Source organism: Salarias fasciatus, chromosome 7 (assembly GCF_902148845.1).
Source record: "Salarias fasciatus chromosome 7, fSalaFa1.1, whole genome shotgun sequence".
Lineage (NCBI taxonomy): Eukaryota > Metazoa > Chordata > Actinopteri > Blenniiformes > Blenniidae > Salarias > Salarias fasciatus.
In genome coordinates this window covers 2,599,468-2,626,353 of record NC_043751.1, presented here as the reverse complement: position 1 = coordinate 2,626,353, position 26,886 = coordinate 2,599,468, and the positions used below count along the sequence as shown (strand labels likewise).

The window sequence follows — 26,886 nt, the reverse complement described above, 5'->3', positions numbered from 1 at the left end:
ACGTCTCTCAGTTCATTTTGATGGTCTCCCTCCAGGGTTTGAACCCCACTGCATTCTCTGGCGTCCCTCAGGGCCAGCCTGTGCCTCTGAACCTCTGCTTTCGCCTGTGTCTACAAACTGGTCAGAGTTATTCACTAGCTGGTACAAACGTCTGGCCTCATTGCCCAAAATAAATGGGGCTGATGTGGCAGACACCATGCTACATTAGCATGCAATACTCTGTAAATATAACGGAGCCCACACATGAAGAACTAAGGGAACCAGGTAAGATGCTGATTTTGAATCAAGGCAATGTCAAGACTGCCTCTGAATGGCGCCATATCCTTTTTGTACTGCATATTTATCTGGACTTGGAGAAATAAAACAGGCAGAACTTCTGAACCTGGTAGGAACACACTGGAACCAGTAAAGCCTGATTTAAGATGACACACTGGTCTGCTGGTCTTGTTTGTTGTTTTTATTTATTTTGATCTGTAAAGTGACCTTGAGTGCTTTGAAAGGTGCCGTTGGAAGAAAATACATTTTATTTCAAGGGTGCCTGACCAAAATGCTGCTCTGCGTTGATCTAAGTATTTAGTTTAGTTTAAGATCCCCATTAGCCAGTGAAATCTCAGTAGCGATTCTTCCTGGGGTCGGTTGGTTGAGTGATATTGTGATGCTGAACATTTCGCCACTGGCTTTACTTTAACTGCTTGTTCTTGGATTTTTGTGATGAGGATTTTTTTAACAAGTCAATATTTTTGTTGGTTGTCAGCAAACCAGTGTTGCTGTTTGTTCACAATCTGGTGATGCTAACTTATGACTGCAGCTAACAGGACCCTGTGGTGCTCCTGGATACTCTTTTATTAATCAACATGTCAGTGAGTTTTGAACTGGAGACACTGAGAGCCTGAAATCACAAACTAACACTCTTGTTTTGTTGAGTTCTCTTCTGTTTTTCATATTAAAATCAACATTAAGGCATCATTCTTTTTGCCAAGTGTGTCTGAGAGGCAGAGTTGAGTCCTGGGTTCATTTGCCGTTTTAAAGCGTATGAACTCGTTCCACTGATGTATGTAGGGATACGTCTACAGCAAGTGAACCTCTTGACAGCACTTAGTTGAGCTTGTCTGCTGGAATCCCAGCAGCTTATCAGCCAGCAGTGAAGAAGTCAAACTATTTATAACCTGACAGAGACTTGAGGAATTCCAGCAGCGACAGCCTGTCGTCTGCTGACAGGAGGCTTAACCACCATCCTGTCCACCACGGTGCTGACCAAGCCAAACCATGTTTCTTCTGAGACCGTTGGATGCCTCACCCTTTTCAATGAGCTGATGCTGCTTTGGCGGATCGCCGCCATCAGGTTGTCACGGCTTGACCTCTGCGGCGGCGGCGGGCGGGGCGACTCGTCCCATCTCTTCTGAAACGACGGCTTCAAGGCGTTCTTCAGGTCTTTGAGGATTTCTGCGCTCTCCTTCTCGTTGACGCCATTCTTGAGCTTCTTGGACTTGGGTTTCCTTTGGTTGAGCGGCGGCTTGGAGCCGCTGGAGCCTTCGTGGTGTTTGACCATCTCAGCGATCTTCCTGGTGGGAGGATCCAGAGATGGAGGTGAATTCCTTCTCTGATTTTCTACATTGCAGTGTGACTGCAGTGGCTTCTTCTGTGGTTTCTGGTCTGTGGGTAATTTGGAAAGGTGTCCAGGATCTTCTGAAAGGCTCTGCTCCTTTTTCTGCTGGAGTCTCCTCTGGCGCTGCTGGTCCTGGTTGCGGGTCAGGATCCCTGTGGCAGCCATCCTGGGTCCTGGAAGCTCAAACTGGTAGCCCAGCTTGAGCAGAGTGCTGTTTTCTTTCAGCAGCTGCACCATCTCCATCTCCACCTTCCCTCCGCAGATGTGCCTCTGGTTGTGGAAGCGGAGCTCTACCAGCGTGCCGTTGTGCCGCAGCGCTGCCAGCAGGAGCAGGAGACCCTGCCCGGACACGAAGTTCGACTCGATGTTCAGGGTCCGGATGGAGCGGTTCTCACAGAGCATCTGGGAGATGGCGAAGGCGACCCGGTCGTCGGCGTGAGTGTTGGCCAGGCTGAAGACGTGCACGTGAGTGTTGGTGCACAGGGCCTCTGCGAAGCGGAGCAGGGTCTCCGGGGAGACGTCCTCGATGTTGTTGAGGTTGACCTCGGTCATGGTGGGCTCGTCCCTCAGGATCTGTTCCAGAGCCTTGTCGATGACGATGGGATTCCCGCTCAGCCTCTCAGAGGACCTCTCCAGGCTCTGGCTGCTGGGCTCCGTCCTTCTGGTTCCACCTATCACACCTTTCTTTTCTTGATGACACTCATCTCTCTTCTCCTGCTCACACTCTTTCTTGGCATTTCTATTCTTTCCTGCTTTTCTCTCCTGATGTACAGTCTGTTTCTTGTCGTTGTCTGGAGTCTTGCAGGTGTCACAGTTCGTCCCCGACACTTTCTTCTGCTCCGACTGCTCCTCCTGCGAATGATGGAATGGAAACAGAGGTCAGTGACTCCTCAAGCCCGCAGGCCATTAATTAAAAACACTCTCCCAGCACCAGTTAATAAAGCCGGCGTTTCTCAGACTGTATTTTTAGACGGTTGTGTAGCAACATGCATAAATAAAGAACTTTCACGTGGCTCAGGACCCTTCCTCACGTTGAACCATAAATTATTGGGTCAAAGAAGCACTGATAAAAAATAAAGTGAGATGTTGGAGTTTTGGCCGGATCATTCAGTATTGTGATCATTTAATCAGGATCAATACCGAGAAAAGATCAACCAACCATCACAAACACAAGTAAACACACTGACTCACTCTGTGTGTGTGTGTGTGTGTGTGTGTGTGTGTGTGTGTGTGTGTGTGTGTGTGTGTGTGATTCACTTTGCTTGTGCAATGAAAAATATTCTATTCTAATGTAACAGCATCCAAAAGACATGGGAATCTCTTGAAATGTGAATATTGAATATTGATATCTACCATGACTAGCTACCAACCACCCCAACAAAGCTTCCAGAGTACAAATGTACAAAAGTATAAATACTCTTCATGAAATGTGAGCGCCGGTGACTTTGGGCTGGAGATGGAGCTGGAGAGGAATCTGCAGAACATCAGCTGCATGTTTTAGAGAGATGGTGACGATGAAGGTGAAGGTGAAGTCCCGTTCAGATGGTGCTCAGACCTTCGGGGAAGCCTTCTGCTCTCCGTCTGTCCGTCAAACAGGACGACAGGACAACACACCCTGTCCTCAGATGTGGAGCTGCTCATGCACTGTGTGGTCGGAGCAGAGGGATGGAAACCGGCCTCCTCCTCCAGCAGACAGCGAGCGACTGGGACTGCAGATGCTGATTCTGACTGTGTTGTCGTGTTACTGATCAGCTGCTCACTTCGTCCTGACAGAGTCCGGTTAACTCTGGTCCTCCACACCCGGATGTGACCTTCAGGCTTCTTCCTTAGCTACACTCTTAAGGTCACGATGGAGAGGCAAAGTGCGGAACAGTGAAGTTCTGATTCCGTGGGGCTGAAAACACTGACGGATGTCTTGTGACTGTGAAAGTGAATGAAGCGAGATTGTCCTGCAGCGGCTCACCTGTCTGAGTTTGGGTTCGACCTTCTGGTCCTGCAGCAGCTTCTTGTTCTCGTCCTCCCAGTATTTCAGCAGCGCATCACGGTCGAACGCCCCGGTGGGTATTTTGAGGGTCTGGTCCTTCTGCCTCAGCCCGATGGGGATGCTGTCGTCGGGCTGGATGTCAGCCAGCTCTCTCTCCAACTCCTGGAGCTCCTCGGAGGACAGCGTGGCCAGAAGCTCGTCTTCGTCCAGCTCCTCGTACTCCTTCAGCTTGGAGCGGTACCCAGAGGTACTCATGGTTCGGCTTTCCAACACCTCAGTCTCCAAAGCTACGTCTCTACGGTCCTGGAGACTCTTCTGGCAGCTCTGGTTTGAAGGATGCTGTGAGTACCTTCATTGGCCGATCCGGCGTCGGGGCGGAGGCCCTGCAGGGAGCAGAGGGGAGGGCCACCCTGCCTCCCATGGCCCGTCTTTTTTTAGGGTGTTGGGTGGAGGGTCAGTGAGATAGGATTACCGGAGGAATGCGAGCACTCTGAGTGGCCTGCTCTAACGGCTCATCCAGGGAACCGAGGGCCGCCAGGGGATGGGAGGAGGAAGCTGCAGCTGTTACGTAACGAGGGGTGGCGGTGGGGTTGCCGGGGTAACGGTCCTCCGGAGGATGGAGGAGCGGCGGGTGGTGCAGCTGCAGCTGGAACTGAACACAACTGCTGTTAAAATCTGTTTAGTGAAAGAAATGAGGCGAGGCCAGACGCTGGGAGCATCGTTCCAAAGGGTTCTGCTGCATTTCTGGCTTCTGGCTGAGTGAAAATCCCACAGCTTCATTCTCCAGGATTCATCCAGTCCTGAGAAGTGTCTCATTTCTCACCTCAGGGTTTGTTGTTTGGCCACCGAGACACATCCGTCAGAGCAACCAACCACCGAGCTGCAGCAGGAAACACTCGATCAGGAAACTTCTTTAACACGACACTGGCTGAATCCTGACACCAGGGTTCTGTGGAGAACATGCAGAACCTGAGGAGTCCTGACACCAGGGTTCTGTGGAGAACATGCAGAACCTGAGGAGTCCTGACACCAGGGTTCTGTGGAGAACATGCAGAACCTGAGGAGTCCTGACACCAGGGTTCTGTGGAGAACATGGAGAACCTGAGGAGTCCTGACACCAGGGTTCTGTGGAGAACATGGAGAACCTGAGGAGTCCTGACACCAGGGTTCTGTGGAGAACATGCAGAACCTAAGGAGTCCTGACACCAGGGTTCTGTGGAGAACATGCAGAACCTGTGTGAAATGGCAGCTTCATTAAAGAAGCTGTATAAAGCGAAGCTGCTGCTCTGATTAGAGAAGCTTCATCAGCCTTCAGTCTTCACGTCTGATCAGGGATCAGTTCACTGTGAGAGTTGTTCTCCGGTTCTCCACCTCACCACCTGCTCAGCAGGTTCTCCTGTGGCTGAAGCCTCCGTCCTCCTGGTAGGAAGTGGAGTGTCCTCTTTGGACCCGGTCTGAGCCTCAGCAGTGTTTCTGTCCTCCTGTCCCTTCCCTGAGGGGCTTCTCTGGAACACGGTTTGAGCGCTCACAGGTCAAGCAGCAGCTGGACAGAGTGACGGAGGACAAAGCCTGGAACTGTGGACAAACCCGAGCTGGAGTCCCACGTCCCCCTGTCCTTCACACCATCCCACAGACACACACTCTCATCTCCACCTTCACAACTCATGACAGCACCACAGCTGCTGGACAGCAGGACCACACTGGAGAGAACATGCAAACTCCTTCCACAAGCCAGATGTCAGGATGGGAACCGCTGCTCCACCGTGCCAGCCTGAGGGTAACCTGAACCGCTGCTCCACCGTGCCAGCCTGAGGGTAACCTGAACCGCTGCTCCACCGTGCCAGCCTGAGGGTAGCCTGAACCGCTGCTCCACCGTGCCAGCCTGAGGGTAGCCTGAACCGCTGCTCCACCGTGCCAGCCTGAGGGTAGCCTGAACCGCTGCTCCACCGTGCCAGCCTGAGGGTAGCTGGATGCAGTGAACTGGACTGAATGTGGCTCTCTGGTGCTGGACCAGTGTTCTGGTCTTTGGCCTGATGCTGCTGGGCGTCCTGTGTACAGAAGCAGGAAACTCGTGGTTTGACTCTGATCTAGGAGACGTCCAGCTCACTCTGCTGTCCCCTGTTCACCAGAATCCATTGTCATGTCCTTCACTCCGCGCTGTGGACTCTGGTTGTTCAGTCATCTGTGAGTGTGTTTCAGCACATTAACACAGCAGCTGGCGGCAGACCTGACCTGCATTCCAGTGTGACCTCTCTGAGTTATCAGCTTGTGGAGCAACCTGGCAGGAAGTGGAGCTTCTGTGGGTCAGGAGGTTAAATTTAGACTTCATGCTGTTGGCCACATGAAGCAGGTCTCTGGAAAACACAGCTTCTCCTCAGGGCTCGAACAGGCCGCCCTCTCCTTCTCATGGTGTGTTCTTGCGTCTGCCAGCCCTGACTGGACCTTCCAGAGTGTGAATGTGACTGACGAAGGGTGGAAACAGTCCCTTTACAGAGCGTTGCAGGACCACTCCGTATTCACGGAGCAGAATGCAAGAAAACTCACTCCTAACGCTTGAAACAGTGACGTGGTTACGGCTGGATGGTGGAGCTGGAAGAGTCTCCTGTGTTTTCCAGCTGCAGTTCACGAGGTTCAGACTGAGACTTTCAGAGGTTTTCCTCTTGGTTCTGGTTCTGGACTGATGAGAAGATTAGAGTTCTAAATGGACACTGCTCCAGGTTCTCCAGGAACATGATGAAGAACATGTTGCTTCGTTTAAACTGAGATACTCCTTCTTCTTTAACCGGGTTTCCGTGAGCTTTAATCTAAACTAGGATCAGTTATTAAATCACGAATAAGTAGAGATCTGGAGGAGAGGGATGGGATATTTAACAGTCCACATGTGACTCCTGTGGGGTTTTGTTCTCCTGTCAGATAAGATCAAAACAAAGTCTTTATGAATCAAAGTTTACGTATCGTGTCACGTTTTCCTGACAGCTTTATTTTTCTAAATCACAACAGTTGTCTAAAAAATGGTGTCCACATCTGTCAGGCTGGGCTTTGTGCTCAGCAGCGTTTCTCTCTGAATCAGGCCAGCTGTGGACCAGCTGTGGACCAGCTGTGGACCAGCTGTGGACCAGCTGTGGACCAGCTGTGGACCAGCTGTGAACCAGCTGTGGACCAGCTGTGGACCAGCTGTGAGCCAGCTGTGGACCAGCTGTGGACCAGCTGTGGACCAGCTGTGAACCAGCTGTGGGCCAGCTGTGGACCAGCTGTGAGCCAGCTGTGGACCAGCTGTGGACCAGCTGTGGACCAGCTGTGGACCAGCTGTGGACCAGCTGTGAGCCAGCTGTGGACCAGCTGTGGACCAGCTGTGGACCAGCTGTGGACCAGCTGTGAGCCAGCTGTGGACCAGCTGTGGACGGAGAACATCCCGCTTCCTGGTCCAGGCCTCTGCACTAAACATCTCTCTGATGGACACGCTCTGTCCTCGTCTGTCCTCCTCTGGTGGTGAGTTGGAGGAAGACGCCTCTCTAATCTTCAGGAGCTCACAGCAGTCTGGACTCTTGACGCTCCTGCAGGCCGGTTTCATCTCGTCCTGCATGATGTGACCAATACCGTCAAACAAGCTGTGACTGGTCCAAAGGGTGTAAAGCGCACCGAGTCAGATCCAGCAAACACTTTATTCTTTACACAGATGATAACTTCAAACCTCCACATTTATTCAGCAGATGGAATAAAGCACGCCTCTCTGATTAAAAAGAAAAACGGACATTTCTCAAAAGAGCACATTTTAAAAACAGCTGCAGATGTTCACGTGGTGCGTTCAGGGTCCCGGCTGTACAGGTCCAGCTCCTCGTACAGGAGGAAGCCCTTCAGCCCGGGGGGGAACAGTCCAGAGTTCATCACCTCCGGGTTGTTGAGCTTCCTCAGCGTCAGACGCTTCCTGATCTCCAGTCGACACAGATGAGTGAGGGCCCGAGGCCTGGCTGCAGGAGGACAGCTCAGATTAGCACTCCAGACACACTCCTTCACCTCAGATTAGCACTCCAGACACACTCCTTCACCTCAGATTAGCACTCCAGACACACTCCTTCACCTCAGATTAACACTCCAGACACACTCCTTTCTGTCAGATTATCACTCCAGACACACTCCTTCCTGTCAGATTAACACTCCAGACACACTCCTTCCTGTCAGATTGACACTCCAGACACACTCCTTCCTGTCAGATTAACACTCCAGACACACTCCTTCACCTCAGATTAGCACTCCAGACACACTCCTTCACCTCAGATTAGCACTCCAGACACACTCCTTCACCTCATATTAGCACTCCAGACACACTCCTTCACCTCAGATTAACACTCCAGACACACTCCTTCCTGTCAGATTAACACTCCAGACACACTCCTTCCTGTCAGATTGACACTCCAGACACACTCCTTCACCTCAGATTAACACTCCAGACACACTCCTTCCTGTCAGATTATCACTCCAGACACACTCCTTCCTGTCAGATTAACACTCCAGACACACTCCTTCCTGTCAGATTAACACTCCAGACACACTCCTTCCTGTCAGATGAGCACTCCAGACACACTCCTTCACCTCAGATTAGCACTCCAGACACACTCCTTCCTGTCAGATTAACACTCCAGACACACTCCTTCCTGTCAGATTATCACTCCAGACACACTCCTTCCTGTCAGATTGACACTCCAGACACACTCCTTCACCTCAGATTATCACTCCAGACACACTCCTTCCAGTCAGATTAACACTCCAGACACACTCCTTCCTGTCAGATTGACACTCCAGACACACTCCTTCACCTCAGATTATCACTCCAGACACACTCCTTCCAGTCAGATTAACACTCCAGACACACTCCTTCCTGTCAGATTGACACTCCAGACACACTCCTTCACCTCAGATTATCACTCCAGACACACTCCTTCCTGTCAGATTAGCACTCCAGACACACTCCTTCCTGTCAGATTAGCACTCCAGACACACTCCTTCACCTCAGATTATCACTCCAGACACACTCCTTCACCTCAGATTAGCACTCCAGACACACTCCTTCACCTCAGATTAACACTCCAGACACACTCCTTCACCTCAGATTAGCACTCCAGACACACTTCTTCACCTCAGATTATCACTCCAGACACTCCTTCACCTCAGATTAACACTCCACACACACTCCTTCACCTCAGATTAGCACTCCAGACACACTCCTTCACCTCAGATTAACACTCCAGACACACTCCTTCCTGTCAGATTATCACTCCAGACACACTCCTTCCTGTCAGATTAACACTCCAGACACACTCCTTCCTGTCAGATTAACACTCCAGACACACTCCTTCCTGTCAGATGAGCACTCCAGACACACTCCTTCACCTCAGATTAGCACTCCAGACACACTCCTTCCTGTCAGATTAACACTCCAGACACACTCCTTCCTGTCAGATTATCACTCCAGACACACTCCTTCCTGTCAGATTGACACTCCAGACACACTCCTTCACCTCAGATTATCACTCCAGACACACTCCTTCCTGTCAGATTAACACTCCAGACACACTCCTTCCTGTCAGATTGACACTCCAGACACACTCCTTCACCTCAGATTATCACTCCAGACACACTCCTTCCAGTCAGATTAACACTCCAGACACACTCCTTCCTGTCAGATTGACACTCCAGACACACTCCTTCACCTCAGATTATCACTCCAGACACACTCCTTCCTGTCAGATTAGCACTCCAGACACACTCCTTCCTGTCAGATTAGCACTCCAGACACACTCCTTCACCTCAGATTATCACTCCAGACACACTCCTTCACCTCAGATTAGCACTCCAGACACACTCCTTCACCTCAGATTAACACTCCAGACACACTCCTTCACCTCAGATTAGCACTCCAGACACACTTCTTCACCTCAGATTATCACTCCAGACACTCCTTCACCTCAGATTAACACTCCACACACACTCCTTCACCTCAGATTAGCACTCCAGACACACTCCTTCACCTCAGATTAGCACTCCAGACACACTCCTTCCTGTCAAATTACCACTCCAGACACACTCCTTCACCTCAGATTAGCACTCCAGACACACTCCTTCCTGCCAGATTAACACTCCAGACACACTCCTTCACCTCAGATTAGCACTCCAGACCCACTCCTTCACCTCAGATTAGCACTCCAGACACACTCCTTCACCTCATATTAGCACTCCAGACACACTCCTTCACCTCAGATTAACACTCCAGACACACTCCTTCCTGTCAGATTATCACTCCAGACACACTCCTTCCTGTCAGATTAACACTCCAGACACACTCCTTCCTGTCAGATTGACACTCCAGACGCACTCCTTCCTGTCAGATTAACACTCCAGACACACTCCTTCCTGTCAGATTAACACTCCAGACACACTCCTTCCTGTCAGATTAACACTCCAGACACACTCCTTCCTGTCACATGAGCACTCCAGACACACTCCTTCACCTCAGATTAGCACTCCAGACACACTCCTTCCTGTCAGATTAACACTCCAGACACACTCCTTCCTGTCAGATTATCACTCCAGACACACTCCTTCCTGTCAGATTGACACTCCAGACACACTCCTTCACCTCAGATTGACACTCCAGACACACTCCTTCACCTCAGATTATCACTCCAGACACACTCCTTCCTGTCAGATTAACACTCCAGAAACACTCCTTCCTGTCAGATTGACACTCCAGACACACTCCTTCACCTCAGATTATCACTCCAGACACACTCCTTCCAGTCAGATTAACACTCCAGACACACTTCTTCCTGTCAGATTGACACTCCAGACACACTCCTTCACCTCAGATTATCACTCCAGACACACTCCTTCACCTCAGATTATCACTCCAGACACCCTCCTTCCAGTCAGATTAACACTCCAGAAACACTCCTTCCTGTCAGATTGACACTCCAGACACACTCCTTCCTGTCAGATTAACACTCCAGACACACTCCTTCACCTCAGATTATCACTCCAGACACACTCCTTCACCTCAGATTAACACCCATCATACAGCATCGTCCTCCTCTAACATCAGACTATAGTTTAGATCAGGGATGGGCAACTGGCGGCCCGCACCGTCCCTCTGTACGACCCCCCAATTAATTTTTGAAAAAGAAAAAGTTGTGTGTTTTGCTGCACACATTGAGTTGCAATGACATTGTTTGGCCACCAGATGGCACGGCCTCCACGCCGACAGCCTCCACCAGTGCGGAAGAGAGTCTTTCTACCTGTTCCAGATCAGTCTTCCTGTTCCAGATCAGTCTTCCTGTTCCAGATCAGTCTTCCTGTTCCAGATCTTTCTTCCTGTTCCAGATCAGTCTACCTGTTCCAGATCAGTCTTCCTGTTCCAGATCAGTCTTCCTGTTCCAGATCAGTCTACCTGTTCCAGATCAGTCTTCCTGTTCCAGATCAGTCTTCCTGTTCCAGATCATTCTACCTGTTCCAGATCAGTCTTTGCTTTCATGTGCGTTTTGTTTCACTGTTTCTCTCGGGTCCCTCACGAGTTTCTAACACACTCCCAACTCATTCTGTTAGTTTAATTTTAGCTGTGTTCATTTTTCATTTTAGAGACATTTCAGCTCTCAAAACATGATTGCAACAATGCGTTTTGCTGAACCGTCCAGGTTGTTTTTGACAAGAGAACCAAGAGAACCGAGAAGATCCGGTCTGTCTGGAGAAATGAGCCGAAGCTGTTCAGGAGGATCTTTGTTTTCTGGAGGCTCTACTGTTTATATGAGGAATGAAGCTCTGAAACCTGAGAGAAGAGCTTCAGCAGTGAGCTATGGTGTTGAGCTGAACTGGAAGACCGTTTTGCTAAATGGTCTTGGAGTTTTTAAAACGTAATATCTCTTTCGAGAAATGAGCCACAGCAGTGGAGAGAAACTGTAATCGGATTACTCTATGGCAGCTGTGAGGCTCCTCTGGCTGCCAGAGGTGGAGCTGTGGCTACAGAGTCTCAGAAGCTCCATGTCGGCATGTCTCAGCTCTGCAGAGATCTTCATCTCCTCCAGCCAAGCCTGAGCAGACAGCGGTGGAAACAGTCTGAAGGGCTTTGCTAGGATTTGTCCTGACACCCTCCACCATGAAGAGGTGGTCACACTCACCTGTCTGCTGGACACACACAGACAGAGACACTGAGTCACAGTTACATGAAGATGTTTGACCTTGGGACAAATGAGGACACAGTGAGGGGACCTGTGGACATCCCACTGAGGGACTTCTGGCTGCTTTGCTGAGATCTGTCACCTTGAAGAGGTCAGAGTGACTCGGATGTTGAGCTCTTCAGTCCCGTCAATATTCGTCCTGTTGGTCGTCTATCTGCTCTGAGACCGAGCGCCGGGTTCAGAGAACCTTACGGCATGAGACACAGTGGGCGGAGTGAGACGCCCCGTGGAGACAGGAAGTCCGCTTCACGGCAAACTGTCCCTGGTGAAGGAAACCGAGCCTCCAGAAGGAATGAAACAAAGATCAGAGCATACAGAACTCACTGAGCATCTGCAGGACCTCCGGCCACTCCTGCTGTCTCTCCAGGATGCCCCTCAGCTTGGAGCAGATGTGGACTCGACTGACGTAGTCCAGAAGGGTCCGGACCACGGTCCCGGCCAGGTGCACCAGGCAGCAGAGGCTCATGAAGTCGCAGAACTGCAGACACGGCAGACACGGCAGATCTGGGAATCTGTCCTCGGCTTCTGTCAGACCAATCATAGCGCTGCGCTCTGAAGACCCACTACACCTCAGGCCCAAGACAATGAGGCTGGTGTCAAACTACAACCACCAGATTCCACTGCAGAAGATCAACCATTGAAAAAAAAAATCACCAAAGCTGCTCAGTGATCATCATTTTCCAGATCAGTCCATGAGTCGTATTGTCAGTTCTAAAGTAATGAAGCCCACGTCCAAACAACGAACGGAAACAACACCGATTTAAAAACAAGGCAGAGAAGACTGAAGACGATGCAAAGGCATCAGGATCCTCGCTGTCCCTGCTGTCCTCCGTGTCTGGTCCTCCAGTCTGTCTGGTCCTCCAGTCTGGTCCTCCAGTCTGTCTGGTCCTCCAGTCTGTCTGGTCCTCCAGTCTGGTCCTCCAGTCTGTCTGGTCCTCCAGTCTCTCTGGTCCTCCAGTCTGGCCCTCCAGTCTGTCTGGTCCTCCAGTCTGGTCCTCCAGTCTGTCTGGTCCTCCAGTCTGTCTGGTCCTCCAGTCTGGTCCTCCAGTCTGGTCCTCCAGTCTGTCTGGTCCTCCAGTCTGGTCCTCCAGTCTGTCTGGTCCTCCAGTCTGTCTGGTCCTCCAGTCTGGTCCTCCAGTCTGGTCCTCCAGTCTGTCTGGTCCTCCAGTCTGGTCCTCCAGTCTGGTCCTCCAGTCTGGTCCTCCAGTCTGTCTGGTCCTCCAGTCTGGTCCTCCAGTCTGGTCCTCCAGTCTGTCTGGTCCTCCAGTCTGTCTGGTCCTCCAGTCTGGTCCTCCAGTCTGGTCCTCCAGTCTGTCTGGTCCTCCAGTCTGTCTGGTAAGTGCCACCCTAAAGAAAACCCTTGCCACCTCTGCTGTCACCCCAAGTGGCAGCAATGAACTGATAGAAAATTTAAGTATTTTTGTGTGTGTGTGTGAGAGTGACACACACACACACACACACACACACACACACACACACACACACACACACATGTTTGTACAGCTATATGTTGTGAGGACACTCATTGACATAATGCATTTCCTAGCCCCTAACCCTAACCATCAAAAATTAATGCCTAACCCTAACCCTAACCTAAACCTGATTGTAACCCTAAACCAAAAATCAAGTCTTAACCTCAAAAAGGCCAAAAAAGGTCTGTGGAATAGTGAGGACCGGCAAAAATGTCCTCACTTTCCACAAATTGTCCTCACTTGTAAGGTTAAAAACCCATTGTCCTCACGAAAGGTCCTCACAACATATAGCTGTACAAGTACACACACACACACACACACACACATACAGAGAGAGAGAGAGAGAGAGAGAGAGAGAGAGAGAGAGAGAGAGAGAGAGAGAGAGAGATCCACACCATATAGCTTTTATACACACTGGATACTGATTCGGTTTCTGTAAAGGGGAGCCTTGTTAATTTACTTTGAATCTTACAGAAATGAAGAGAAAAGGGACCCGGTACAACTTTTTCAAGGTCACAGAAATACAAAATGAAGAATGACATGAGGTGGAAGTAGAGGGTGAAGATAAAGACAAGCTGGAGGAAGAGAGAGATGAGCAAAGAAAACCTGGCCAAGGTTACCAGACAGGAGGAGGACGGAGACGTGGAGGAAGGAGAGCGCCACCGAAAGAGACGTCAAAGAGACAGGACAGGGAGAGGACAGGGAGAGGACAGGGAGAGGACAGGGAGAGGACAGGGAGAGGACAGTGCCTGAGCCTCCGGCAGAGCTGGGCCTCAGGGTATGGAAATAGTTTCTGCATGATTTACCTAGTCAAGTTCACTTTATTTGATGGATATCGAAATTGGAAAAAAGCAACAGTGAAAGACAGTGGCGTTGCTTCTCAGTTTCTGTGTGTCTCTGTTTGGGTCACAGAACAAATCTGATAGAAAATCCTTAAAAATAAAGAGTTGAAAATGTGACACCAGTGTACACAGTGTAAATTCTGCTGAAGGTGAAGCAGTGTTTTTGCTGTTCTTGTTTTTTGATAGCTCTTACTTTGTGTTTATTAACAACCTGTATGAGCATCGTGACAAAAGATTTTTGTATTTTTTCTGACTGGAAGCTAAATGTATTCACGTGGGACCTCTGTTCAGGTTTATGGGGATTTTGATGTTGATGCGATCAATAAAAGAAATGTGCAGAGCCTTGTGTCACGTCCTCCACCTCAGCCGCCACATGGGGGCAGTATTGCCCTCTCTCTCCTCCTTCCCCCTCCCTTTCTGTGTTCTTCAGGTGGGCGTGTCTCGGTGTGTGTGGGCGGGGCTGGCTCAGTTCAATCAGCCGATGAGCTTCACCTGCAGCAGAGCCTGATCTCCTCCCTGTTTAACCTGCTGGTGGCGCCACTCGCCGCCGGACTGTCCTTCCTCCACAGTCAGTCGCTGTTATAGAACACGTTCAGCTCCTGCTCGCTGCTCTTTCTGCTCCTCGAACTCCACTTCCTGTTTCCAGTCAGTCACTCTGTCCTCCTGCTTCCACCTGGGGAAACGGTGCAGGAGCTCAGCTCACAGCCAGCCTCACCCAGCTCTCCAGTCGTCTCCCGTCACCCTGGCCGCCCGCCGCTCTGCTCCACACCTTCTGGAACCTTCCCCCCTCTGCTGCCCTGCTGGGAACTCTGAAGCTCTGCTCCCTGGGACTGCCCCGGCTGGACTGGAGCCGCCGCTCAAGACTGTGAATAAAGGCCATCGGCTGCTTGCTTTCCTGCGCTTGAGCCTCAGATCCACGCCGTGTAACGCCGCGACCCCTCGATTTCCATGCTGCTGACCATTAGTCCATCAGTTTCTTTTCTTGTACAAACTGGACTCCAGGTACATTTCAGAACGAGATTTGAAAAATGCAGAAAATAATCATTTAATGCCCCCGAAAGCACACCACTGCAAAAATCTGATTCCAACCCTGAGTCCACTTTCTGAACCCTGAGTCCACTATCTGAACCCTGAGTCCACTCTGAACCCTGAGTCCACTATCTGAACCCTGAGTCCACTTTCTGAACCCTGAGTCCACTCTGAACCCTGAGTCCACTATCTGAACCCTGAGTCCACTCTGAACCCTGAGTCCACTATCTGAACCCTGAGTCCACTCTGAACCCTGAGTCCACTATCTGAACCCTGAGTCCACTCTCTGAGCCCTGAGTCCACTCTCTGAACCCTGAGTCCACTATCTGAACCCTGAGTCCACTCTCTGAACCCTGAGTCCACTATCTGAACCCTGAGTCCACTTTCTGAACCCTGAGTCCACTATCTGAACCCTGAGTCCACTCTCTGAACCCTGAGTCCACTATCTGAACCCTGAGTCCACTCTCTGAACCCTGAGTCCACTATCTGAACCCTGAGTCCACTCTCTGAATCCTGAGTCCACTCTCTGAGCCCTGAGTCCACTATCAGAACCCTGAGTCCACTCTCTGAGCCCTCAGTCCACTCTCTGAACCCTGAGTCCACTCTCTGAACCCTGAGTCCACTCTCTGAACCCTGAGTCCACTCTCTGAGCCCTGAGTCCACTCTGAACCCTGAGTCCACTATCTGAACCCTGAGTCCACTCTGAACCCCGAGTCCACTATCTGAACCCTGAGTCCACTCTCTGAACCCTGAGTCCACTATCTGAACCCTGAGTCCACTCTCTGAGCCCTGAGTCCACTCTCTGAGCCCTGAGTCCACTCTCTGAACCCTGAGTCCACTCTGAACCCTGAGTCCACTCTCTGAACCCTGAGTCCACTCTGAACCCTGAGTCCACTATCTGAACCCTGAGTCCACTCTCTGAGCCCTGAGTCCACTCTCTGAACCCTGAGTCCACTATCTGAACCCTGAGTCCACTCTCTGAACCCTGAGTCCACTATCTGAACCCTGAGTCCACTCTCTGAGCCCTCAGTCCACTCTCTGAACCCTGAGTCCACTATCTGAACCCTGAGTCCACTCTCTGAACCCTGAGTCCACTCTCTGAACCCTGAGTCCACTCTCTGAGCCCTGAGTCCACTCTGAACCCTGAGTCCACTATCTGAACCCTGAGTCCACTCTGAACCCCGAGTCCACTATCTGAACCCTGAGTCCACTCTCTGAACCCTGAGTCCACTATCTGAACCCTGAGTCCACTCTCTGAGCCCTGAGTCCACTCTCTGAGCCCTGAGTCCACTCTCTGAACCCTGAGTCCACTCTGAACCCTGAGTCCACTATCTGAACTCTGAGTCCACTCTCTGAGCCCTGAGTCCACTCTCTGAACCCTGAGTCCACTCTGAACCCTGAGTCCACTATCTGAACCCTGAGTCCACTCTCTGAGCCCTGAGTCCACTCTCTGAGCCCTGAGTCCACTCTCTGAACCCTGAGTCCACTCTGAACCCTGAGTCCACTATCTGAACCCTGAGTCCACTCTCTGAGCCCTGAGTCCACTCTCTGAACTCCGAGTCCACTCTCTGAGCCCTGAGTCCACTATCTGAACCCTGAGTCCACTATCTGAACCCTGAGTCCACTCTCTGAACCCTGAGTCCACTCTCTGAACCCTGAGTCCACTCTCTGAGCCCTGAGTCCACTATCTGAACCCTGAGTCCACTCTCTGAACCCTGAGTCCACTCTCTGAACCCTGAGTCCACTCTGAACCCTGAGTCCACTATCTGAACCCTGAGTCCACTCTCTGAACCCTGAGTCCACTATCTGAACCCTGAGTCCACTATCTGAACCCTGAGTCCACTCTCTGAACCCTGAGTCCACTATCTGAACCCTGAGTCCACTCTCTGAGCCCTGAGTCCACTCTCTGAACCCTGAGTCCACTATCTGAACCCTGAGTCCACTCTCTGAACCCCGAGTCCACTATCTGAACCCTGAGTCCACTCTCTGAACCCTGAGTCCACTATCTGAGCCCTGAGTCCACTCTCTGAGCCCTGAGTCCACTCTCTGAGCCCTGAGTCCACTCTCTGAACCCTGAGTCCACTATCTGAACCCTGAGTCCACTCTCTGAGCCCTGAGTCCACTATCTGAACCCTGAGTCCACTCTCTGAGCCCTGAGTCCACTATCTGAACCCTGAGTCCACTATCTGAACCCTGAGTCCACTATCTGAACCCTGAGTCCACTATCTGAACCCTGAGTCCACTCTCTGAGCCCTGAGTCCACTATCTGAACCCTGAGTCCACTCTCTGAGCCCTGAGTCCACTATCTGAACCCTGAGTCCACTCTCTGAGCCCTGCAGAGACTCAGAAATACCTTGCTGGTACTCACAGGGATTTTGCTGTCCGTGTCGTCCTCTGGATGGCCGTGGTCGTCATGGTGACAGAGGAAGCAGCTCTCCACCCTGTAGCCGTTGTTGAGCAGCAGCCTCATCATCACCTCGTCCTTCAGGCAGTACTGCAACGCGGTGGGGAACACCGTGTCGCTCACCACCGTGAAGAAGCAGTTCACGTTGGCTTTGGCCGCCAGCAGCAGCTTCACGATGTCGTAGCGGCCGGATCGAACCGCCACCAGGAGGCAGCACAGCGGGTCCAGGTCGGTCTTCGCTCCCCCCGCCAGGAGGATCTTGGTGCACTCCACGTCCCCGTTGGAGACGGCGAAGTACAGCGCGCTTCTCCTGGAGTCGCGGTAGTTTTCGGAGTTCCTGTTGTTCATGCGGTAGTTGACGTCGAAGCCGTGGGCGAGCAGCAGCCGCAGGCAGCGGGTGTGGCCTCCCTCTGCAGCCGAGTGGACCGGGCTGCGGCCCGCCTCCTTGATGCTCTTCTTATTGGTGAGAGGGATCAGCATCTTCAGAGCGCTGGAGGGAAACACAGGGTTCGTTAATAAAAACTGATTAAAACCAAAGCTGAAAAGATGGAGCTGTGATGTCTTTCAGTTCTGCTCCTTTACATAATTCCCACGCAGTATTTACAGTATACCCTGGCCTGAGGTGCAAATAGCCTCGTCTGGTTAGCTTAGCTGCTTTTATCATGTGAGCACTCGCAACTGGAAAATAACGGTGATGTTGTTTCAGATCGCCGATGATGGCAACAGGCGGCTGTTCGGGAGATATTAGGTTTCCTGACACTACTTTTATGGCACTTGTTGAAATCTCTGCTGTGATTGGCTAACTGATGGTGGATGGAAACGTTCCCTTTCCCTCCTTCTTTTTGGAGTCATTCACACAACCTCATAATTCAACAGGAGGAATTACAGTCCCTCTGGCTTGGCTGCAGGCTCATTCACCTTCTCATTGGTTGATTTTGGATGTCAACAGCGGTGTGGATGGATGAAGTTTGGAGATGGGAAACTTGTGGAAGGCCAAAGGTAGCATCACTGGCATTCTATGAACTAAATCTTGTACGTTTAAAGTCCCCAGACAAGCCAGCATGTCAAAGTCATGTCATCAAATATTATTGGTAAATAAATACACCACAGAAACTCATCAAGAAATGTGAGAAAATGTGGATGACAATGCTGAGTCACCAAAGCCTATTAACAATTATTCAAAAATAGAAAATAAGTCCAATATTGTTTTACAGCACAGAAATATCTTAATTGACCTCTTTAGCATTTGAAGGGTTAAACACTGGAAACATCCATCCATCCTTTATTTACTGCTACACCGGGACCAGGTTGCAGGGGCAGGGTAGGGATGCCCAGACTTCCTGTCCCCAGACTCTTCCTCCAGCTCTTCCAGGAGGCCCCCGAGTCGTTCCCAGGCCAGACCAGAGACATAGTCCTTCCAGCGTGTCCTGGTCTTTCCTGGCGTCTCCTCCCGGTGGGACATGTCCAGAACTCCTCCTTAGGGAGACGTCCAGGTTTCATCCTAAACAGATGCCGAGCCTCCTCAGCTGGTTCCTCTCGATGCGGAGGAGCAGCTCCCAGCTCCTCCCTGGTGACTGAGCTCCTCCCCGTCTCTCAGGGAGTCCAGCCACCCTATGGAGGAAGCTCATTTTAGCCGCTTGTATCTGGAATCCTGTCCTTTTGGTCCTGACCCAAACCTAGTGACCATAGGTGAGGGTGGGGGCGTAGTTTGACCTTTCGGCTCAGCTCCTTCTTCACCAGGACGGACTGATACAACGACTGCATCACTGCAGATGCTGCACCCATCCTCTTTATCAATCTCACCTCCATTCTTCTGCAACTCATGGACTCGGGGAGGCCCTGGGGAAGACCCAGGACACGCTGGAGAGACTATGTCTCTGTGTGGCCTGGGGACGCCTCAGAATCCTCCTGGAAGAGCTAGTCTGCGGACAAGTCTGGGGACAGGAAGTCTGGGTATCCCTGGTTGAACTGCTGCCCCTGTGACCTGGTCCCGGATCGACAGTTGAAGATGAATGGATGGATGTTCTTCTTCAGTCCACCAGGTGGTTCAGGACAATGACTGTCCACCAGTGAATGTGCTACCCACCTGACAAAAAAACAACAAAAAAAAAAATTGAGGACAGCACTTCTCCCAGTACATGACGCCCTACATCGCCCATGTCCAGGGCCAATCCTGTGTCTAATGTCCCAACAAAAGAATCACAGCGAATGAACCAGCAGCCACTGCGACTGGAAAGCAAAAAAAAAAAAAAAAAACCAAGTCAATGTGGAAATCAAGTCTCCATATCTTTCACCAGGATGACCAGATGGCCACGGCTGTTCCCTGAAGGCCCGTCCATGCTTCACATGTCCGTGAGGGTGCGTGTTCCGCATTGGTCTCCGTGACGTAAAATTCATCATGAATTCCTGTCCACTAGGGGATGTCTGTGCACAGCCCAAATTTTGTGACGGCGTTGAGCGTACTTGCAGGCCACGCTGGTCTACGCATGATCCAGAGCGCCACAGCAAACAGAGCATGACGGACGCTAACTGTGAAAAGGCACTGTGTGAAGCCATCAGGCTGTAGCTCCGCCTACAAAGACATCCAGAGAGTGAGACGCTACAGCAGACTCTGTCTGGAGGGAGGAGAAGGTCTGCGACAGAAGTGAAGGTATCTAATCACTGCTGAAGTCACTGAATCACTGAATCACTGAAAGTATCTAATCGGTGATGAATTTCTGAATGGCGGATTCAGAAACAGAAAAAAGGCTGAATAAACTCTGATACTATGATAATGGACTGACAATGTTTGAGCTTCATTTTCTATAAATACTCAGTAATAAACAGATAAACAGATAAAGCAGAGAAACAGTCTGGAGTCTGGGAGAGCTCCCTGAGGACGAGTGGATCAGTGGCCTGCATGGACACGCCGCTGAGAACATGTAGCAGGACAGGAAGAGCCTGAGCATCGGACACGTGGACAAGGAGGCATGGACCAGCCTTCACTTCTCCATCCTTCATTCACACAAACACTGCTGAAAAACACATTTCCACTGCCAAGTTTAAAAAAAAAAAAACTAAACTAAACAGGGAAAAGACTTTGGCAACGACGATACGTGATAAACTAGATTTTATAAATTCACAGATCTGCATGTTGGTTTGAAAGCAGTCTGCTCCACTGGGATGCCTTGAAGCTCATGCAGCTGCATTCAGTGGGTTGAAAGACTTTGTGTTCAGGTTCATGTCCATGTCTCAGCCTGTCAGAAGACAGCAGCTCACTCATAGTGTCCTGCGTACGCCGCCTTGTGGATGGGCAGCTGGCCGCCGCTGCTGGCCAGGTTGGGGTCGGCTCCGTTGTCCAGCAGCAGCTGAATGCAGGCAGTGTTTCCAGAACCAGCAGCATCCAGCAGGACACTCTCCCCGTTCAGAGCCTGAGAGTTGACTCTGCTGCCTGAGTGTGGACAAACAGGGGGACAGAAGAAACAGGAAGGATCGAAGTGTCTGAAACAAACTGAAAGCGTTGGAGGTGAGTTAATACTGTATCAGTCCGACTAAGCTGAGCGGGTTGTTGGAGTGGGACTGGCATCGTCGCACTAACCGCAGTTCAGCAGAATCTCGGCCACGTGAAAGTGTCCGTGCTCGGCGGCCACGGCGAGCGGCGTGGCCCCCGTCGCGTCTCGCTGGTTGACCCGCCCGCCGTTCCGGAGCAGCAGCATCAGGATGTCGGCGTCGCCCACCCTGGCCGCCTCGTGCGTGGCCGTCCAGCTCTTGCGGCAGGCCTGCTCCACCCAGGCGCCGTGAGCCACCAGCGCACGCGCCATCTGGTAGGAGGCGGCCCTCACCGCTGCCCGGGGAGGCAGACGCCGCGCTGGTTAGCACAGCTTCAAGGACAGGCAGTTCAATAAAGACTGGTACAACAATGTCTCACTGCAAACAATGACCTCCATAGAGTCCACACGGGAAAGAAGTCTGAACGTAGCTGGGATCTGTTCTGGTTCTGGTCAGTCTGAAAGCTGTTTAGATCAAAGTCAAAGAGCAAGTTCTTCTGTAGTTCTAACAGGACCCATTTCCATTCCAAGCCCTTTCTGTGGTGTGCAGCAGGGTTTGGAGTGGGCCCCTTTGCTTTCTGTGGACTACAACAACACAAACAGTTCTGGTTGTCTGATTGTGTAGATTAAACTACAGGCTAATGATGTGAGTGAGGAGCTGAAGGAGGGAGCGAAGCTTTCCTCACACAGACGTTCAGAGACAAACATGGCTTCAGGTCATTGGTTCACAGTCTGTCTTTATGTGAACCCTTCTCAGAGGACAGCAGTGGACCCCGTCCAAAACTCTAAATCTCACATTTACCAAAAATATGACCCCCTCTTCACCAGCCTCCAGACCCAGGAGGATTCAGATCAAGGCCCAGTGAGCAGGTCTTTCAGCTCCCTCTGGAGCCCAGACCGGCACAGGCCACAACGAACCCCCACATGAGCTTCCTGCTGCTCTGTTCTCTCTGTCAGGCTCCCTGCCAGAACCCTGAATCCTCCGTGAGGTTGAAATACTGGCATGGCGTTATACCCTTCATGAGCTGATCACCTCTGGGTCTCTGTGCGACCCGCAGCCTCACAAATACAGTGTGGCCAAAAATCTCTGGAAGTCTGACACAAGACGAAGTTTCGATGATTCTGTGTTCACTTTTAAAACCACTGAAACCTGACGACTCCCTCAGTGAAGCAGCTGTACTCGTTCTAGAACTTCTTTTCATATCAGAGGTGTTTCCACTCTGCTGCACTCACCTGCTGAGGGCGTGTTGCTGCAATAGTGATCCTTGTTTTTTATAGTTTGCTTTATTTTTTGAAAAGCTGTTTAAATAAATTAGAAAAACCAGGAAAACTCAATATTCTCTCACACACACGCACACACACACACACACACACACACACACGCACACACACACACACACACACACACACACACACACACACACACACACACACACACACACACACACACACACACACACACACACACACACACACTGCGGCGGTTGTGCCGGTACCCAGCAGCAGTGGAGACTCGTTCTTGCTGTTGGTGTTGTGCGGCACGGCGCCGTGCTCCAGCAGCAGCTTGACGTTCTGCAGCAGTCCTCCTCTGACGGCCAGAGTCAGCGGCGTCTCTCCTCCTGTGGACGTCCTGTCCTCCAGACTGAGACCCTCAGAGGACACTGACACACACACACACACACACACACGGGCTCAGAGACGGCGGTGGCAGGCGAGCTGGTTTGGTTTAGAGCAGCAGTCTTCAGCTGGACAGTGTCCCAGTGAGGACGTCCTCTACGACTGACTTTTTGAGGGTGTGATGAGGGAGTATTCACACACAGGAGAGCTTCTCTTCACCACTCAGCACAGCTTCAGTTTCACTCAGGGTGTAAAAATGACGACAACTATTTGACAAAGTGACACAACATGAAAATCCCGGCAGGCTGTGCTGTGCGGCTTCCTGAGTTCAGTCACCTTCAGGATATTTCGAAAATTAGCTGTAACAGTAACAGCAACTGCACAAGAGACAGAGAGAGAGGGAGTGTGTGTGTATGTGTGTGTGTGTGTGTGCGTTCTTGTATTTCTATCCTTGTTGGGGCCAAATGTCCCCACAAGGATAGCAAAACGTGGAACGACGTGCCTTGTGGGGACCTTTTTCCGGTCCTAAGTAGGAGAAACAGTGTTTTCTTGACCATGTTGTTGTTACTGAAAAAAGTAAAAGTGCAAAAACATTTCTTTAGGGTTAGGCTTTGTTGTGGTGTGGGTTAGGGTTAGGGTAAGGGTCAGGGTTAGGGGCTAGACATGAATGGGAGTCAATGGACGGTCCCCACAAGGATAGAAATACAAGACTGAGCGTGTGTGTGTGTGTGTAGGATCGTGAAGTTAGGTGATAAATACAAAAGAGGGTATGAATGTAACAGCAGGTAATCTGAGTAAAATAAATACCTGACAGAAATGTGGTTTTGGGTTTTGCTTCTTTAAAGAGGTGTAAATGAAATGTGAAACATAAACATCAGGTGGAGAACCTGCTGCAGAGATTGAATTAATCATGCAGTAGTGAAAGTGACAGCTGGAGTTCAGAGCTTAGGAGTCGAAGAGTCTGTAGTTGAATGCTCTGGGTGAGTTATGGTCAGGGGAGGGGGAGGGGCTTAGTTACAAGTCCATTGTCATCTATTCTAGGAATAACAACAGTTACCAAATGAACACGATGCATGAATAGATTGATGACGAGCACAACATAGCTGGAAACTTACAGGTATTCAAATGGATTAAAGGTCTAATACACGATTTTCTCGAAAAGACGAAGCCCCACGTCTGTTACTCACTTTTTGAACAACGCGCATGCGCCAGACCATCCGCCCGGCGAGTGTATGAGCGCGATCTCCTCTTCTCCGCCGTGCACGGCTCTGTTTACAGTTTCTGCGATCCGCCTCGCTCATAAATAAAGCTTTTTTTCCGAAACAGTTCCAGTTTCATGATGTCAGACTCGCCATCGGTCAGTACTAGCTCAGAAGCTCACGGCTACAGAAACACTCTGAATGCGCAAAAGGGAGAAGCTGATTGGGCGCGAGCACGGAGAACCGCCTTACGAAAGCAGCTCGTCAGAATGATTGACAAACAGACCCACCAATTATTTAGGTGATCCACCCAGAAATCAAAATGTTGTATTACACCTTTAATTTAGAGCATTCAATGAGCAAAGGTGTGCAAATGGTGTATCAACACAAACACTGGAAGTATTGATGAATTTAAAAATCCACACTTATAATTGGATTGACTAATACTGGTTTGTTGCCGATATGTTTCAGCTAAAAAAAGCTTTGACATGGAAGAAACAGGACAACAGTTTCAAACCAGGGAAGAAAAACTTAAACAGGAGCCATCACAGACGAGTGTTAGAAAAAAACTTCACTAAATCAAGGAGCGAACATGAAGGAGAACACAGAGATTTCTGTATGTGTTCACAAGTCAGAGACTGATTTAGAAGAAGATCCAAAGAGAAGGGACGGCCACTCTTTTTCACACATACAAAGAACAGAAGTAGAAGAAAACATCAGAATTATAATGACCCCCGGTCTAAACTCTAACCAGCAGAAAGAAGAGTGACACCTCGACTCAGGTTATTGATCAGAGAGACTCTACAGCTGACCAGACACAGCCTCATTCCAAAAGAAAACTTTCAACGAGTGTTCTAATGCTTTAAATCAACACCAGCCTGTTTCCCTCGGAGTCTTCCTCAGGATGCTTCTGGAAAAGACTGTGGTCTTCCTCCAACACATACAGGTGGCCATACCTTCTTTCACCAACCTACAGAGGTCCCTCAGCACACAGTGTCTTCAGGTACAGATTCTAAGATCTGGTCTTTGTTCCTCCACTGTGACCTCTGAACCTCAGGTTGGGAACCACTAGCTTGCCAAGTTACCTCATTCACCCAAACATCCCTTTTTCAATGTGAAACTCTGCAGAGCTTCATCCTGTAACTTCTCATTTGGAACTAGAAATGGTCCTCAATCTTTCAGTTCACCAAGGGAAGAATGGAGCTCTCACAGCACTTCCCAGATTGACTGGCTAAAGGTTAAACTCCAAGACCCACAATCCTCATTTTATCTTCTCCTCAGCGGACAGCCAGCGGTCAGTTTAGGATACTGGATATTCGATGGAGTACAGAAAGCAGTGGAGATGTTCTCACGTCTCAGGATGATTTCCAGGACTTCCGGGACGGGCTGGGAAGCAGCTCGATGGATGGGAAACCAGCCACAGGTGTCCGATTCCCTGAAGGCAAAGACGTGGCCCAGCATCTGCCGGAGAACCGAGACCTCACCTGAACACCACACATGGAGGAATATCAGAAACATCCAGACCCAGCATTATTTTTCTCTTTCACCAGCAGCCTCTCATCGGTGTCTGTCTGCCTGTGCTCACCCAGATGCTAAAGGAGCTTTTCACCATCCCACATCCAACCCACCTTGCTCGATGGCTGCCAGGACTCTGAGGTTTTCATCCGTCGGAGCTTGTAAGCTGTCAGAGGAAGCACAAAGCTTTGGCCAGATGTGTTCGTTGGGTTTTGTGCAGCGTGGTTGAGGCTGAGGTACCTTGCAGAAGACTTGAGGAAGGCTTCCTGACAGGACTCCTCAATGCTGAGCTGGATGATGTACTGGCTGAGCGCCTCGTCATCGTGCTCCTCGTATGTGTTCATCACTCTATGCAGACGATACCTCAGTTACTGGAAACCCACTGCACTGACAGCATGGAACATTGAAACAGGTCATTTATAAATTATTCCTCAGACTTATGAGCACATTTTCAATTTGATGCCAGACAGAAGTTTCAAAAAAAGTTGAGGTAGGTACAATAGATCTTTTCCACACTGAGCCTGTCCTTAAAGTCTAGCCTTTGTGGTCCAACATGTTGATTTTTCACAGTTTGGACTTTGGACTGATATTTAGGAAAAACAAAGCAGTGGAGTAACTTTGCCAGCAAGCTGAATTCTTGTGGTATTTGTTCACACACACCACGAGAATCCATCTTTTACCGCTCCCGCTTATGCGCTCGGGCTTGGTTTGTTTTCCTTCGGACCAATCACGCGTCGTTTGGGGCGGGACATGAAGCTTTGACGAAAGCAGGAAGCGAAGAACTGCTAATAATATTAGCATGACTAGCGAAAACAGTGGATTTAAACGACTCTAAACGTCGATTGGACCGCAGGGCAAAAATTCAAGCCCAAGCGCATGAGCGCGAGCGGTGCATGATGGATTCTTGTGGTATGTGTGAACAAATACCACGAGAATTCAGCTTGCTGGCAAGATTAAACTGACAGCCGATTTCTGCTAATCCGTCCGCCATGCATTTGTCGTTGGTCAAGCGGGGTTTTTCAAAAATCAGCACAGTGCTTGTCAGTATGGTTTTAATGCGCAGACTTTCGCTACATAAACGGCAAAAATCACTCGACATCTTGTCACGAATCTCACTTTCTATCCACTGTGGGCTGATTGTTGATATTCACTTGCAGGGCGCATGCTGTCGACATCATTTTTTTTTCTTTGCGGTGATTGGCTGAAACCAAACATAGTTAGGCGGGCGCACTGTGTCCTTCCGTCCAATGAACGCAAAGAGTTCTACAGCAAGTCCCTCCTTCCCCGAACGGATTTGCAGAGTGAAATCCCAGACTGACATGTGAAGCAATTCGTTGCTGCTCATATCAAGATGGCTTTTGCCAGGTTAGTGGTGGAGTAAATTAAAGACAGGTGATGGCTCAAGATGGTAACGGAGATATTTGGTCCTTCAGGCAACACTGCATCAGGACATGTTGTAAATCAGA

The 26,886-nt window shown here is 50.3% G+C and overlaps 2 protein-coding genes across 2 annotated transcripts; both read right to left on the bottom strand.

Moving 5' to 3' along the window:
* Nucleotides 1-1,223: 1,223 nt before the first annotated feature.
* LOC115391503 (leiomodin-2-like) lies at nt 1,224-3,845 on the bottom strand. Its single transcript, XM_030095777.1, has 3 exons — nt 3,570-3,845; nt 1,298-2,458; nt 1,224-1,235 (listed from the first exon to the last, which is right to left on the bottom strand). The coding sequence occupies exons 1-3, from the start codon at nt 3,843-3,845 to the stop codon at nt 1,224-1,226; spliced, it is 1,449 nt and encodes a 482-aa protein (XP_029951637.1).
* Nucleotides 3,846-7,382: 3,537 nt separating this feature from the next.
* LOC115391502 (ankyrin repeat and SOCS box protein 15-like) lies at nt 7,383-25,764 on the bottom strand. The gene is made up of 9 exons (XM_030095776.1): nt 25,661-25,764; nt 25,534-25,586; nt 25,258-25,389; nt 22,586-22,750; nt 21,140-21,385; nt 20,821-20,992; nt 17,527-18,052; nt 12,136-12,293; nt 7,383-7,554 (listed from the first exon to the last, which is right to left on the bottom strand). The coding sequence occupies exons 1-9, from the start codon at nt 25,762-25,764 to the stop codon at nt 7,383-7,385; spliced, it is 1,728 nt and encodes a 575-aa protein (XP_029951636.1).
* Nucleotides 25,765-26,886: the final 1,122 nt, after the last annotated feature.